Consider the following 16,848-nt stretch of genomic DNA (forward strand, 5'->3'; position numbering starts at 1 on the left):
CACGTACGTCGTTATATAGGAGCCGGAGCGGCGGATCGGTGGGACGGGCGTACGTGTGGCCGCGCCACGCGGACGCCGGCTTGGGTGCACGGGCATGGCATTTGGCACCGTCTTCGTCTTCCATGGGCCGCGTGTGCACGCACACGTAGCGGCTGTGTCAATCCGTGTTAATCTGGTGGTCAGTACTACTGGTTTTGATTGTCCTGGGCTTGACCCGCCCCTCACCGACCTCCACTGCGTTCATGGCGACGGCCGGAGCGATGTAGGTATGTCAGGCCAACGTCACTGCTGCAGCCATATGCCAATATTATATGTAACATTTCTTGGGCTGGTCAAATGATGCCAGCCTGTGGCGGTTCACACTCCGTGATTCATTTTCTTTGTACCTACGTTCGATCATCAGGTCAAGAATCACCTTTTTGTGCTCCAAGTCGTGATCAAAATATGAGAGTAATCATCGTTTACAGAGCTGCGTCTAATTTTAATCATCTTAGTTAGTCTTGCACTGCGACTGCATATTGGACCATTGCAAGTTGCAAGACGCGCTCCCGTGGATGAGAGTTGCGTGGCGTCCCAGTCAGCAGGTTGGATACCATTTTAACATGATCCAACATGCAAATATAAAGAGTTCGTAGATCTTGTTGGTAAAATGGTGAGTGAATTTCATATTTTACCCCCTAGATATGCATTTGTGACACTAATTATCCCGTTGAGTGGAAATTCGTCTAGAATACCCCTATTTTAGAAGCTTTGGACCCTCTTTTTCTGATGCATGTCCATTAGGCAAGGCGTGAGGTGACGCCCGGTGTCCAAAAATATCTGGACGATGACAAAGAATGGAACAGATGGACAATAGAAGCCTGGACATGATCGTCAATCGTGCCCTCGATCTTTACACATATTTTTACGAATCATCGACACTACATGCCGATCCTATCTAACATAAGCAAAATGCAAAACGGGGGTAATACTGTGCTAAAAGTCTTCAAATTCTGATATTTCGATAGAAGTTCCACTAAATAGGGTAATATGTGTCACAAATGAACAACTACAAGGTAAAAAGTGAAATTCACTCTAAAATTGCAGTGGCATCTCCCAGCAATTTAAAAAAAAATTGTAGTGGCATCTAGTGAGAGCTGAAACAGCAAAGCTATAGCTGCAGCCGGTTGACTGCAATAAGAAACTAGAGGCGTGCAGCACGACCCGATTCTTTTCTCAGCGTCCGTAGTTTGAGCTAATCATGCCCACATATATTTGAGATCACATGAGCGCATTGATTGGTAGCCCGATCCATCACATTGCTAGCTAGCACTGCATTATGCCATGCTGGCTGCACTCTTCCCTGCTTGCCTCTACACTTTCGTCTCAGGCAGACAAAGAAAGACAAGCCAGTCATTCACCCGGATATCTCTGCTCTCTGCTCTCTGCTAGGCATCATTCTCGACCAAATCGCGGCGTTCGATCCATCGCCTCCAACTCGACGAAAGAAAACCGAATCTCTTTTGACGTTTTATTACTGTCGGTTACTTTGTCACGCCTACGTATCTGACGATCAGTAAGATTTTTATCGTTGAGACATGACGTAAGCTGTGACTGATCAGTTAGTGGCGCTGCGCGTTCCCAAAGTTCACCACGGCTCTCGCTGCACTGCCTGACAGTTCTACTCTAGCCATCGATTTGACAGAAGATTCTGAAGGGCCAGGCTAACCGCTAACCTAACAAATTAACCACTCGCCTCCCCGCAAACAAAGCCAAAGTTAATCACTCTCTTGCTTGCTTGCTTGTTAGCTACTGTAGGTGATTAAAATTGATGGCGATGGGACCTCGAGTCAGAAAGGAACAGGGCCGAAGAGACCGACGGCTCCACCCATGCATCTCATGTGATGGGCTACGTACGTACCGATCGGATGCGTCACAGATGAAAGATAACATCATCGCATCAACTTCACAAACAGTAGTAATAATATATTAAATTATGTTCTGTACTTGCTGGGTTGCTGCTGAGCTAGTACCGCTTTGTCTTCAAAAGGAGAAAGGGGGATTCCCACTTATGACCAACGACTCGAGACATATACTAACGAACTTGCGTATTTTTTTAAGTCAGACACTAATGTGAACATCAGTGATAAGTTTAAGCATCACTGGTGTATTTACCTAATTAATTAATTAGTGATATTTGCATGCATGCATGCTACTACCCTTTCTGTGTGCTGGTCTCTGCTCTCAATTACAAGTGATATTTCTGCGTACTATCTACAAAAGGTATTTGAAGTTCATACCGGAGCATGCGGAGTAATTATTTCACAAATGATGCTTATGCTGATGCAATTCAGAAAACATTTCCAACCGCCGGACGGCTTTTCAGCTTATCCATATGTACATACGGAGAAAACAGCAAATGGGGGTAAAATCCGCAACAAGATGGCAAAAGGGGTGATATGTGGCATTATTTTTCTGAAAGTTGTCACGATCGATCTCCTAACTACAATTACCCAAAAAAGAGATCTCTTAACTAAAATATGGAACATACATAGTCGTAAGACAACCACTGTGTATTTGTAATGCAGAAACCACTGTGCATTTGTAATCCAAAACAGGTTGGCCCATGATGAGAATGAGATCGACTGTACTCAGTATCCCCATTAACTAACCCAATTAGCACCTAATGCCGCATTAAGCTGTCCCGGTTTCGGTAGCAGACAAACTAAACTAAAGCCACGACATCTAATTATGAAGTGAGCATGGATCTTGGTGTATCTGCGTGCTCCTCCAAAATAAACGGAGCGTGCATCCATGCAGCCATTCTTTAGCTGCTGCTTGCGCCATCAGATCCATTTCTGTGGCCCTGCTGTGCAACACTCGAAGCTAAGCTAGGATCTCCAATAATCCAAGCCACCACATTATTACTCGCTAAATTAGCAAAGATGAAGCGCTGATAAAACTTACAATTGTGTCAGATTTGGGCCATCAACCAGAGATCGGGTGGCCAGAAAGAATTGCATATTTGTTGAGCACATCACGTCCATGGTTAAGCTGTACTACTAGCTTAGCTAGCATGGTGCTGTCATGCATGAAGGAACTTAATTTACGTGGATCGAATCATGCTAATTTTCTCACCACGAGGGAAGCTTCCTTTACAATTTAATCGGTCGTGCATATGGTTGTCGTTGCCTACGTCCAGCAAACAGATGACATGATTATTGAAAAAGTTTAAGACTAAAACTGGAGGCATACGCGTGGTGGTTAGCCGCAGGAGAAACAGAGGGTCAAATCAAATTTAAGCAGAAGAAACAGCGAGTCAAAATTATGTTGTCTGTTCCTTGTTCATGTGGTACTTGATTAATCAGCAACTTTTCGGATGTGCTGTATGCTGAATTATTTAAGGCTTACCTGTGCACGGTCAACCTTCCTGGCTTAATTTGGGAGTAACTTCTGGTTGACAAAGTCAACCTGGCTAGCTGGTTGGCCGGAGGTCAAAATCACGTCAGCTTAATTTCAGATCGGAACGAGTTGACCCTATGTACCGCCGTACGGCCGGGATCAGATTACGTGACATGATTCGTATCCAATTTCCCGGTGCTATAGAAGAATCGAGATGACGCCCCCATCATTTTGGAATCAGGCCATGAACTGGTGGTCCACTCGCAGAGCAGATCAAGGCGGGCGATCGGATTGACGTGTGTTTTGTTGTGTAAAGTAAGGGCACATGAGCCTGGAATTATTGATTAACTGGTACCTGTGCCTGTCAGCAACAGGGGATTTTATTTGGGGATCGATCCCGTATATGCTCTCCAAGAACAATTATCTGCTGCTGATCTTCTTGTCAATCATGCATGGGAGGAGCTGCTAGGTGATCTACATGGAGTGGCAGGTGCAGAAATTCAGTGGATGATGGAGTAGGATGTCTACAAGCAAGTTTTTTTTTTAATAAAAAACATTGTTTTGATGAAGGTACTTATTACAAGCTAGCATTGGATACATACGAGCATACACCAACGTGCTTTCGTATGTGTGCTCAATAAATTGCTACATGGTAGACACCACCGAAAACGTCTCCTGGTTTCCATGGACACATAGAATGGGATTCGACCAGGACCAACCATATGTGTCGACCTTCATCCACATAATGGGAAACAAAAAGGATCACGGACTTCGACCAACCATACGTGTCGACCCTGATCAAGAGAATGGAAAAACTTGGCTAACCTACCAGTATCATCATTAGAAGCTATTCCTTTGAAAATAAAAGTACAATTTAAAGAGGAAGATCTTTGCCTAATTTCACTAATAATAGCACCATATGCACCTTGACTAGCTCTTGCTATATCACTGATCACCTACTTGGAGTCCGAGGCAATGATGGTGTTCTGAATCATCAAATCCTGAGGAAGGGTAAACCCTCAGCTATCGCCTTGAGGGTCGCTACATATGAGATGCCCGTGATCATCAAGGCTGAGCTGCCCATATAGGTCTCCAGTAATTCTACTAAAATATTTTCAACATTGTCGAAGTCGGCCGAAACTATTGCTAATGCTTTAAGCTCTGTTCCCGCCAGTCACTCCACGCATTTGCATGTTCGAAGGCGAGGTAGCGGAAAATTTATCTCCTTGGTCGGCTCCCATGCCATTTGGGCCGCTCGGCGCAATGTCCTCTCATGTCCTGATCAATCAATCGGCCGTGTCCGGGGGTGATTGGTGATGTGCCGTAATGTACAACAGCTCCTGTGTCCCTCGCTTTGCGTCAAATAGACGCGCACACAGACCCTCTGCCTGAATGGGCTGGCCCAAGTGGAGCTATGAGGGTTGAGCGGCACTGTATTGAGATGGCTACGGTGTAGCGGTTCAGCTACTATAGCGATCGTAGTACTGCAATACTGTACACCCTGGTTCCATGTAGCGAACCTGAAATCATCGCTCTTATTCTCAGTATTTTATTTATTTTGAAATTTTCATAAATTCCCAAACATTTTTTGAACATGTGATCAAAATATAAAAATGGAAGATTTTTCTCAAATTCTGAACAATTTTATGTAACTCCCGAATTTTTTTCTAAAATGTGAACATTTGTTCAATTTGTGAATTTCTAAAAAACCTGATTTATATTGAAAATAACCAATAAATTTTGAAAAGGATACAATTTTTTGACCTTGTGAAGAATTCTGAAAAACATGAACAACTTTTGGGAATCCAAACGTTTTTTGAAAACCACAAACATTTTTTGAAACATGAGAAATCTTTGATTTTCAATATTTTGTTTATGATATTTTTTTGAAATAACTACCTGAAAACTTGAATATTTTTTGGAAAGTCCCGAAATATATTGAAACAAAAATATTTTTAACTAAGAAAATCATAAAAGAAACAATAAGAAAAAAACTGAATCATGTTATTAAAATCCGAAACCTTCTAGAGAGTTTCTAAAATTAGGGAAATAAAGAAAACAGAAACCTGACAAAATGGGCCAGTTTAGTTTGTTCGCTTGCTTGGTCGGCTCTGTGCGAAACAACGAATACACGATGAGCTTCCGCGAATGCTATATCTCGCTTAAAGCGAGAATGGCATCTCTCTTGCCTGAAGGCGCGCGGATATAGGGCCAGGGCGTTAGCTCAGGTCACCCGCTTGCATGGTTCCACTTACTAGTTTGGTCTTCTTTTTTTATTTTGGTTTAATTTGCTTCTTGACTGCTTTTCTGTTTTCTTTAGTTTAATTGTTTTCTGTGTTTCTTTAATGGTATTTACTTTTTTTCTTTTCTTTCTTTTTCTTCTTCATTTTTCTTTGTTTGTTTCTCGGTTTACACTAGTGTTTTGCTTTTTCTCTTCTTTGGATGTGGATTTTTCTTTGTTTTTTCATCAGGTTTATTCATTTCCTTCATGGTTTTTATTGTTTTATGTTTTCTTAATTTTTATTGGTTTTGACACGTTTTTTTCTTTTTTCTATGTCCACATTTTTTAATACACATTCAACATTTTTTTATGCATCAGGAATATTTTTTAATACATGTTAACCTTTTCAAAATCCATGAGTTATATTTTTTGAAAACTTTTTTTCTTTATGTCTATGTTTCTTCATACACGTTGTACATTTTTTGTATACATCATGAACATTTTCTATGTAGACGCCTAACATTTTCCAATACTACTCCCTCCGTTCCTAAATATTTGTCTTTCTAGAGATTTCAAATGGTTACCACATACGAATGTATATAGACATATTTTAGAGTGTAGATTCACTCATTTTGCTCCATATGTGGTCACTTGTTGAAATCTTTAGAAAGACAAATATTTAGGAACGGAGGGAGTACATGATTAATATTATGAAAATAGTATACATTTTGTATACATCAGGAACATTATATGTGTGTTCGAGAAAATAGTATATAGAGATTTGTTTTATACATCATGAACAATTTTTGTATACAGATGTATACATCATGAACATTTTTTATATAGACAAAATATATACATATTAGAAAACATGAACAGAAAATGTACACAAAATATATACTATTTTTTTTCATGTATGTGTTTTGATGTCTATTTTTTCATACACATTATACAATTTCCGTATACTTTAGAAACATTTTTCTATACTTGTTTAACACTTTTCTAGTGCAAGATTAACATTTTCAACTTTTCGCTATAATGTGATTTTTACTATATATATATATAACAATATTTGGAAATATAAGAAAAAAATAAATATATCAAAAAATAAATGCAAATTAAGAAATAGAAGAAAGAAAAGTTGAACGCTTCTGGTCCGCGTTGGGTCGGCCCAATTTGGCGGCTGCCTGAGAAATAGGCGCACTCGCGAGCGTCACATATGGTCGGTAATGTCTTTCATAAATCCCCATGATTTGTAGGCCTCGTTTTACTTTGTCAGCACCTGCCTGCCTTGCCCATTCTGGCAACCTCTCTTTCTAACCATTGCCTTAAAAAACACTCTTTTCTTAACTCTCTTATTAAGAACCTTCTCTTGTAAACGATCCTTTGGGAATCTATTACTCCTTCCGTTTTAAAATACTTACTGTGGTTTTAATTCTAACTAAAACCACGATAGGTATTTTAGAACGAAGTGACTATATGCTTAATGCATGACTCTACACTACTACCTCGGTCCTGGTTTATTTGTTCCCTTAGTATTTCGTATCAAATTTTGACCATGGATTTAATTTAAAATGTTAATGCATGTCATAAAAAATATTATCATTGAAAACTACGTTCAGATACAAATCCAATGATATAATTTTTAATGACATACATTAATATTCTTTTCAGTTAAATCTATAGTCAAATTTTGACACAAAATACGAAGAGGACCAATTAACCAGGACGGAGGTAGTACTCCATACAAACACAACAAATGCTACACCCGACCTCACATCATCCCATAATTAGGTGAATTTATTAAAATCATAATCCCCGCTTCCTGCTTGCTAAATTGCACCCCAAATGTCAATTCTTCACCAAAACAAAAGAGCAAGTTTATATATCTATCTATGTCGCTGTGTACTGTGCATGGACGGCATATGCTCTTGTGCCCGTGATGTGGTTCTCTTGCTATTAATCCTATGTAAATACGTGGAGTGTATAGCTAGAGACAGATAGGGATGTTTATTTTATTCAAAGTGAGAAAAGGACGGACATGAACATTGCACTGTCTCTTCTATACCTAGCTAGCGCCGAAGCATGTGGCCGTGCGTCTTGTCTGTGCCACCATTCCCAAACAAAAATAAAAACATATTCCCTCTATTCCCAAATGTAAGTTTTGGAGATTGCTGTTGAATCATGGATGGGCTTTAGGCCCATATGAACAATGATTCCTAGTTAATCTTGAGGCCCATGTATGGTATGGCAGGTGGTGGGAAGTTTAGTCCCACCTTGCTAGTTGAGAAGAGTTGAGACCCCTTTATAAGGGCTGCTCTACCACTTGCCATTGGGAGTTTGGGAAGAGTAGTGGTACACACGCGCTCCTCCTCCTCCACTGCCCGCCTCGTCACGACGCGCGCGCGCCGCGGGTTGCGGGAATGAGCGCGTAACCTAGCCGTCATCTACTGTTCCTTGCTCTGTGCTGCTTCCAGCGCTCCCATCCCGACGACCGCGTGCACGGTTGGTCGGGAGAGCAGGTGCCTCCGGAACCCTGCCGTTCGAGATCCTGCCCGGGAGAACGGCAATAAGGATTTCGGGGAGCGTCTCGATTCGTCCCCAGCTCCCGCTCCGTCAGCCTCTACTTTCACTACTTCCCCTGCCGGGCGAAGCCGAGGCTGCTGCTGCCGCCGCCGCGTTGGCGCCAACCGGAGGGTATAATATGTTCATCCCTCATTTACTCGTGTTTGTGCTAGCCGTATATGTCCTGCTCATAGATGGCTTGCTTCTATGTTCTGTACGTGCTAGTATGCTTCTTAGGAATCGGTATGAGGTGCAGACCGTATTTGCCATGCTTACTGTTTACTCGTGGATTAGTCTAATTGGAAAAGTGCTAATATTTCCAACAATCCAAAAACCTTATTCTAGGCACTTTTCGATTCAAGGCTTTGCTGCGACATTGAAACCGGAAAACTTTACTGGGACGCATTTTAAGCGTTGGCGGACAAGGACCATCTTGTGGCTCACAGCAATGAACGTGTTCTGGGTTGGTGTTGTGTCTCCCACAGAAACGATTATTCCTGAACAGGAAAAGGCGTTTAGGGAGGCAACCACCATCTTTGTGGGAGCCGTTCTTACTGTGATCGGAGACAAGTTGGTTGACACATATCTCCATATGTGTGTTGCCAAAAACTTGTGGGATGCGCTCGAAGCTAAGTTCGGCGCAACCGATGCTGGGAGCGAACTGTATGCCATGGAGCAGTTCCATGATTATAGGATGGTTGATAACCGCTCTGTATTGGACCAGGCTCATGAGATACAGTGCATCGCTAAGGAGCTGGAGCTCCTGAAGTGTGAGTTACCGGACAAATTTGTCGCGGGTTGCACTATTGCAAAACTCCCTCCTGGATGAAGGAACTTTGCTACTTCTCTCAAGCACTTGAGACGTGAATTCTCTGTTGAGGATGTCATCGGTCATCTCAGTGTTGAGCAGAACTCGAGAGCAAAGGACTCACACGTGAAAGGGGCAGAGGGTTCTTCTAGCGCCAATGTGGTGCAGAAGAACTTCCACAAGTTCAAGGGAAAGAACTCTGTCCAACAGAATACTACCTTTAAGAAGAAGGGTAAGAAGAAAGACAAAAAGAGAGATGGCTGCTTTACTTGTGGTTCTGAGGAACACTGGGCAAACAAGTGCCCGAACAAGTACAAGAAGTCATGACAGGACTCTAAGTCTGTCAATGTTACTCTGAGCAACAATGATGCGGCATCTGGGTATGGTAATCTGTTTATCATACTTTCAGTTTGTAAGTCCACTGATTGGTGGATTGACACCGGGGCCAATATTCATGTGTGTGCTGATGTGTGTTTGTTTTCTTCTTACCAGGTCGCACGAGATTGTTCCGTCCTGATGGGGAATGGCTCGCATGCTTCTGTTCATGGTGTTGGCACGGTAGATCTGAAGTTTACTTCGGGAAAGATCGTGCAACTGAAGAACGTGCAACATGTCCCCGCCATCAAGAAGAATCTTGTTAGTGGCTCCCTTCTATGTAAAGAAGGGTTTAAGTTAGTATTTGAGTCTAACAAAGTAGTCGTATCTCGGTATGGACTATTTGTTGGAAAAGGATATGAGTGTGGTGGTTTGTTCCGCCTTTCCCTGGAGGATTTCTGTAATAAAGTCGTGAACCAAATTCATTCTAATGTGAACGAATCTGAGGTTTGGCATTCACGTCTTTGTCACATAAATTTCGGTTGTATGACGCGGCTAGCTAAGATGGGTTTAATCCCGAGTTTCACTTTAGCCAAAGGCTCTAAGTGCCATGCGTGTGTGCAAGCTAAGCAACCTCGTAAGCCTCATAAGCTTGCGAAGGAGAGACACCTGGCACCGTTAGAGCTCATACATTCAGATCTCTGTGAGATGAATGGTGTGTTGACTAAAGGTGGAAAGAGATACTTCATGACTCTGATTGATGATTCCACTAGATTCTGCTATGTGTATTTGTTAAATACTAAGGATGAGGCTCTACACTACTTTAAAGTCTATAAGGCTGAAGTTGAGAACCAACTTGAGAAGAAAATAAAACGAGTCCGGTCTGATCGTGGTGGAGAGTACTTTTCTAACGAGTTTGATTTATTCTGTGCGGAACATGGTATTATTCATGAGAGGACACCTCCCTATTCACCCCAGTCAAACGGGGTTGCCGAACGGAAAAACCGTACTCTAACTGATTTGGTTAACGCCATGTTAGATACATCGGGTTTATCCAAGGCATGATGGGGGGAGACTGTATTGACATCATGTCATGTCCTGAATAAAGTTCCCACAAAAGGTAATGAAACTACTCCCTATGAGCAATGAGAAAAGAACAGAACTACACTCTCTTACTTGCGCACTTGGGGCTGTTTGGCGAAAGTCAACGTGCCGATAACCAAAAAGCGCAAGTTGGGACCAAAGACTATGGATTGCGTTTTTCTTGGCTATGCCAAGCATAGCGTTGGCTATAGATTTCTAGTGGTGAAATCTGATGTACACGACGTGAAGGTCGGTACGATCATGGAGTCTAGGGATGCTACATTCTTTGAGGATATTTTCCCCATGAGAGATATGCAAAGCACTTCTAGACTGGAATCTGATGAGACTCCTGAACCTACCATTCCGATGGAATATTATGAACATAAAAGTGATGAGAGTTCCACGGAGGATGACGAGGAAGCTCCTGTTAGGAGCAAGAGACAAAGGACTGCAAAGTCTTTTGGTGATGATTTCCTCGTGTACCTCGTGGATGATGACACTCCCAGTTCCATTTCAGAAGCTTATGCATCTTCGAATGCTGACTACTGGAAGGATGCGGTCCGTAGCAAGATGGATTCCATCTTGGCTAACGGGACATGGGAGATCACTGATCGTCCTTATGGTTGTAAACCACTAGGATGTAAGTGGGTGTTCAAGAAGAAGCTTAGGCCCGATGGTACTATTGAGAAGTACAAGGCTAGGCTTGTGGCCAAGGGTTATACCCAGAAAGAAGAAGAGGATTTCTTTGACACTTACTCACCTGTGGCTAGACTGACAACCATTCGAGTGTTACTCGCTTTGGCTGCCTCGCATGGTCTTCTCGTTCACCAGATGGACGTTAAGACGGATTTCCTTAACGGAGAGCTCGACGAGGAAATTTACATGCAACATCCAGATGGCTTTGTAGTAAATGGTCAGGAAAGAAAGGTGTGCAAGCTAGTGAAATCCTTGTATGGCCTAAAACAAGCGCCTAAGCAATGGCATGAGAAGTTCAACACTACTCTGACATCTGCTGGCTTTGTTGTTAACGAAGCTGACAGATGTGTATACTATCGCTATGGTGGGGGCGAAGGAGTTATACTCTGTCTGTATGTCGATGACATACTGATATTTGGGACTCACCTCAAAGTCATTGAGGAGGTCAAGGCTTTTCTATCTCATAACTTTGAGACGAAAGACCTGGGCGTGGCTGATGTTATCTTGAACATCAAGCTACTAAGAAATTCTGAGGGTGGAATTACACTTTTGCAATCCAACTATGTTGAGAAGATTTTGAGCCGTTTTGGATATTCGGACTGCAAACCTTCTGCAACACCATATGATCCTAGCGTGCGGATTCGAAAGTTCGAAGGCACGGCTGTAGATCAATTGAGATATTCTCAAGTGGTTGGTTCACTGATGTACCTAGCATGTGCTACTCGTCCTGACATCTCATTTGCTGTGTGCAAACTGAGCCGGTTTGTTTCCAATCTGGGAGATGTTCATTGGCATGCTGTTGAGCGAGTGATGCGCTACTTGCAAGGTACGACGAACTATGGAATTCACTATTCTGGGTACCCAACGGTACTTGAGGGGTATAGTGATTCGAATTGGATTTCTGATGCTGATGAGATGAAAGCCATAAGTGGACATGTCTTCACACTTGGTGGTGGTGCTGTTTCCTGGAAGTCTTGCAAGCAGACGATCTTAACCAGATCGACTATGGAAGCAGAACTCATAGCATTAGACACATCATGCGTCGAAGCAGAATGGCTTCGAGAGCTTTTGATGGACTTGCCGGTGGTTGATAAACCAGTGCCGGCTGTCCTTATGAACTGTGACAATCAAACGGTGATTGCCAAGGCTAAGAGTTCAAAGGACAACATGAAATCCACAAAGCACATAAGAAGAAGATTGAAATCTGTCAGAAAATCCGGAGTAATAGCGTTGGATTATATCCAGACGGCTAAGAATCTGGCAGACCCTTTTACCAAAGGGCTATCACGGATTGTGATAGAAAATGCATCGAGGGAGATGGGTATGAGACCCACGTAAGTTTCCATGGGGGTAACCCAACCTATGTGATCGGAGATCCCGTGAATTAGGACCTGGGAAAACAATCCAGTGGTCAACTATGGAGAATATCCTTAATTATCCCACTCCGTTGCAGATGTAATAATACTCTCAATTCTGTAAGGCAGGCTGACTTTCGTCTTAATGTGTTCCAAAGCTTATGTAAGCAAGATGCTAACCTACAGAGCATTGTTTGGAGGAACACACCTATGTGAGCCCGACTGCTGGTCACAGTCTATGAGATTGGGTGATCTCTAGGAAGCTCATGAGAAGGTACGGAGTATGACTAATAAGCTCCACCCGTGGGGTTTAGCCTTCGGCAGCCACGTATCAGCTGACAATAGGCGAAACTTCTGCACGCTAGACTGACAATTCAAGGCATAGTCCATTGTTCAGTTGTGAAGAAGTCTAATCCTATTGCTCTAGGTGGAAGTTCAACTTAACAGTCTCCACTGAAATTTCTGATATATCAAACATTGTTTGGAACAGTTGACAAACTTATGTGCCTCGAGATCTGGTGGGGGATTGTTGAATCATGGATGGGCTTTAGGCCCATATGAACAATGATTTCTAGTTAATCTTGAGGCCCATGTATGGTATGGCAGGTGGTGGGAAGTTTAGTCCCACCTTGCTAGTTGAGGAGAGTTGAGACCCCTTTATAAGGGCTGCTCTACCACTTGCCATTGGGAGCTTGGGAAGAGGAGTGGTACACGCGCGCTCCTCCTCCTCCTCCACCGCCCGCCTCGCCTCGCCTCGCCTCGTCCGAGACGTTGGACTGTGGGGTGACTTGCGTTGCCGGGATTCGCCGACTCCCTTGCCGGGAGTGGGACGCTCCCTTGCCGGGGAGTGCGTCGCTTGCCGGGACGCTCTCTTGCCGGGGAGTGCGTCGACTCGGTCGTGGGCCTCCGCCCAGGCCCACGACTTCCTGTCCGACGGCCTATATAAGAAGGCTTTGCCCAGTGGAGTGACCTAGTTCGGTTCACTCACTCCCTCTCGCGTAACCTAGCCGTCATCTACTGTTCCTTGCTCTGTGCTACTTCCGGCGATCCCATCCCGACGACCACGTCCACGGTTGGTCGGGAGAGCAGGTGCCTCCAGAACCCTGCCGTTCGAGATCCTGCCCGGGAGAACGGCAATAAGGTTTTTGGGAAGCGTCTCGGCGCGACTGCTCCCGATCCGTCCCCAGCTCCGTCAGCCTCTACTTTCACTACTTCCCCTGCATCAACACCATGGCCGATGACGCCGCCGCTAAGAAGAAGGCCACGGACGAAGCCGAGGCCGCCGCCGCCGCCGCCGCGTTGGCCTGGCCAACCGAAGGGTATGATCTGTTCATCCCTCATTTACTCGTGTTTGTGCTAGCCTATATGTGCTGCTCATAGATGGCTTGCTTCTATGTCCTGTACGTGCTAGTATGCTTAGGAATCGGTATGAGGTGCATACCGTATTTGCCATGCTTACTGTTTACTCGTGGATTAGTCTAATTGGAAAAGTGCTAATATTTCCAACAATTGCAACAAAGGACTACATACGGAACAAAATGAGTGAATCTACAATCTAAAATATGTCTATATACATCCGTACATTTTAGTCTATTTGAAGTCTCTAAAAAGACTTATATTTAGGAATGAAGGGAGTACTTTTGTGACCATGAGAAAAGACGAATATTATTCGTAAGAATTGCAACTTTAACTAACTATAAGGAGCAACTAAAAAAAAAGGACTAACTATAAGGAGTAGCACAGTTTTGAAATCAAGTTCTGAATAATTCACTGCAAATGCCTTGGTGAACCACTAAATCACTACAATTTTGCATGATTCTAGATCGTGCACTTCGAAAATTGTAAATCAAATAGCGGTCATAGATATCACCGAACCAAAGATTGTCCATGCTCGCATGGAATGAAAGCGTAATGGGTATAGCTGTAGTTCTATTTCCTCTACTAAACGGCCGGCCGCCTGTCAGGTTGCACCCTACCAGCCTATATATACATACACCTACCTTGTCCTTCAACACACACTTAATTAGGTCCCTCAGTTTAGTTTTCATCTCTAACCTATCTTCTCGTTCAACACACTTACTCAGTTAGCTCTCATCTCAAGTATAGGATATGTTAATTAGGCTACCCATTTTTATTTTTGCAACACAATAATTAACCATGGGCATGCACGCGTCTTCCAAGTCCAACCGCGAGGTGGTGGAGTCCCTGTACACCTCACTGGCCCGTGGCGACGCCGCAGCCGTGACGGTATTGCTGGCGGCGGACCTGGACTGGTGGTTTCACAGGCCGCGTCGGTGCCAGCATATGCGAAGCATGCTAACCGGTGAGGCGGTGGGTGACATGGTGTTTCGGTTCGCGCCAACGTGGGTGGTGGAGGTTGGCTGCACCACAGAAGGCGAAGACGGGTGGGTGGTGGCGGAGGGTTGGGCCGGGGTTGGGGAGCGGGACTACTGGGTTCACGCGTGGTGCCTCCATGCAGGCGTCATCACAAGTTTCCGTGAGTACTTCAACACCTCCGTCACCGTCAGGGAGCTAGGCCGGCCCGCCAAGGAGGATGTGGTATGGGCTGTGTGGGAAAGCCAATCGCCCAAGCCCAAGGGCCGCTCCATGCCGGGCCTAGTGCTTGCGATTTGACCTCGTAGAGTCCATATAGTTTTGTTAAGGTCAAAATAGGTATATGATGTATAAATGTTGTAAAAAGTCCAGTATGTTTTTGTTTTCCCATGAATTATGGCAACGATAATGGGAAACCGGTTTTGGCCGAGGAAGATATGATGTACAAATGATCTAAAATTTGGCTTTATTTCTTATGAATTAATCTTCTTACTTGCAATCTCGTTCTTGTCGAGTGAATGTCTCAAGTAACTGCACTAATTTACGATACTTTTTCTTCAGTTTTTTGCGTGTTGTAGTTGGGCCTATTCGGACATGAACGTTGCGCGCTCCTACAACGATCGATAGATAAGTCTTGAAATTCATGATTGTTTTATAAATTTGTGAACATTTCTGAAATTCAGGGAACTTGTTTTGTTTTTCTTACTTCACCAAACAGATTGAGGCCCGGTAGGGCCACTCGCCAACTAACCGAAGCAAGCGTGCTGGGGGGTAGGCATTTGTTCGCCGTTCGACGTGTTGCGGGCTGAATAGGACATGTCGCACGTGTGGGTTATTTCATTGTTGGGGGAGAGGCGAACTGGTTTTCTGCATTATTCGTCCGTGAGGGGGTGCTAGCCAACTTGCTCGCCTGCGCTGAGCAGTCGGGTCGCCGCTTTCTCCGTCTTCCCCACTGGGCACCGCAATATGCCGACGGCTTTACTACACCTACGGCCTTCCACGGGCCGTCGGCATATCACCATCTATGCTGACGGGGGCCGTCGGCACAGGAAAGGCCGTTGGCAGCGACAGTTATTCTGGTAGTGGTTGAAGACAAACGTCGTGATAGTGCGGAGGGAAAGCTAGAACGGAAAGACAAGTCACTGAAGGTTCAAGCCAACATGAGCGCCTATTGGAAAACCGTTGTAGCTAGATTCTGTGGTAGTTGATCCAAGCTCAATGTCGGGAGGCGCCTGTGTTGAGAGATTGGAGTTCTTTTGGGGATGAAAATTAGTGCAAATGGAGTGATCTTGAGAGGCAGTGGCACGAGTGAATTGGGTTGTGGTGGGGCGTGCATCATAGATGTGCCCAGGGCGGCAGGGCCATGCCTGCATGTATCAGCAAAGTAGGGAAGTTAGAGCAAAAAGAGATCCATTTCAATTTATATGATCCAATGGTCAATTCGGTTTATGTAGGAGGAAAACGGCGATACACACGAACACAACACAACTAGGGATGGAAACACTAAACTGAACATCATAAATTGAATAAATCAGGAATATCGTTCAACTCAGTTCAGTTCTTTCTCGATTTTCGGTGCAAAAGTGTTCACCTTAGAAGAAACAATATCTTCTATCTAATATAAAAGAAGGTACATTTCTATCCAAATCCAATTTGCATCAATAACATAAATAAAATTTCGAGATGTCTAGTAGTATATGAAGAATTGTAAGTTTACGTCTGTACGAGATTAAAATAACTTCAAAATAACTGACATGATTTTTTATTTTTTCTAATCCGGAAAAACTATAATAGCCTGGAAAGAAACATTTAACTCACAACAAGGAACGACATGGCAAAATGCATGCACGTCACCTTTAGTTATTATGTATGCCCACAAGTGATAGATGTCCAGTTGTTTGTCCACCTCAGCTACAACGTCATCCGGACAAGTTAGTTTAGCTTCCATGTTTGCTACAAAATCATAAAATGGGTGACATGTGGTAGAATTTTCATGAAAGTTGTCACGATCGTGGGGTTGAGCCAACCAAATTTGGCGCCCCGGACTGAGATCATAATAGTAGTTGGCTAACCTATGTGCTTCACCATTA

General features: G+C 43.8%; 1 protein-coding gene across 1 annotated transcript; it reads left to right on the forward strand.

The window, feature by feature from the left end:
• The first annotated feature begins 14,581 nt into the window (after positions 1 to 14,581).
• On the forward strand, positions 14,582 to 15,058 carry LOC109782210 (senescence associated gene 20-like). The gene has a single exon (XM_020304397.2). It carries the CDS (start codon positions 14,582 to 14,584, stop codon positions 15,056 to 15,058), a length of 477 nt encoding a protein of 158 aa, XP_020159986.2.
• Positions 15,059 to 16,848: the final 1,790 nt, after the last annotated feature.

This window comes from Aegilops tauschii, chromosome 2 (assembly GCF_002575655.3).
Source record: "Aegilops tauschii subsp. strangulata cultivar AL8/78 chromosome 2, Aet v6.0, whole genome shotgun sequence".
Lineage (NCBI taxonomy): Eukaryota > Viridiplantae > Streptophyta > Magnoliopsida > Poales > Poaceae > Aegilops > Aegilops tauschii.

What these genes read in the sequence shown, in the direction of transcription:
- LOC109782210 (XM_020304397.2), top strand. Translation starts at nt 14,582, where the DNA reads ATGGGCATGCACGCGTCTTCCAAGTCCAACCGCGAGGTGGTGGAGTCC.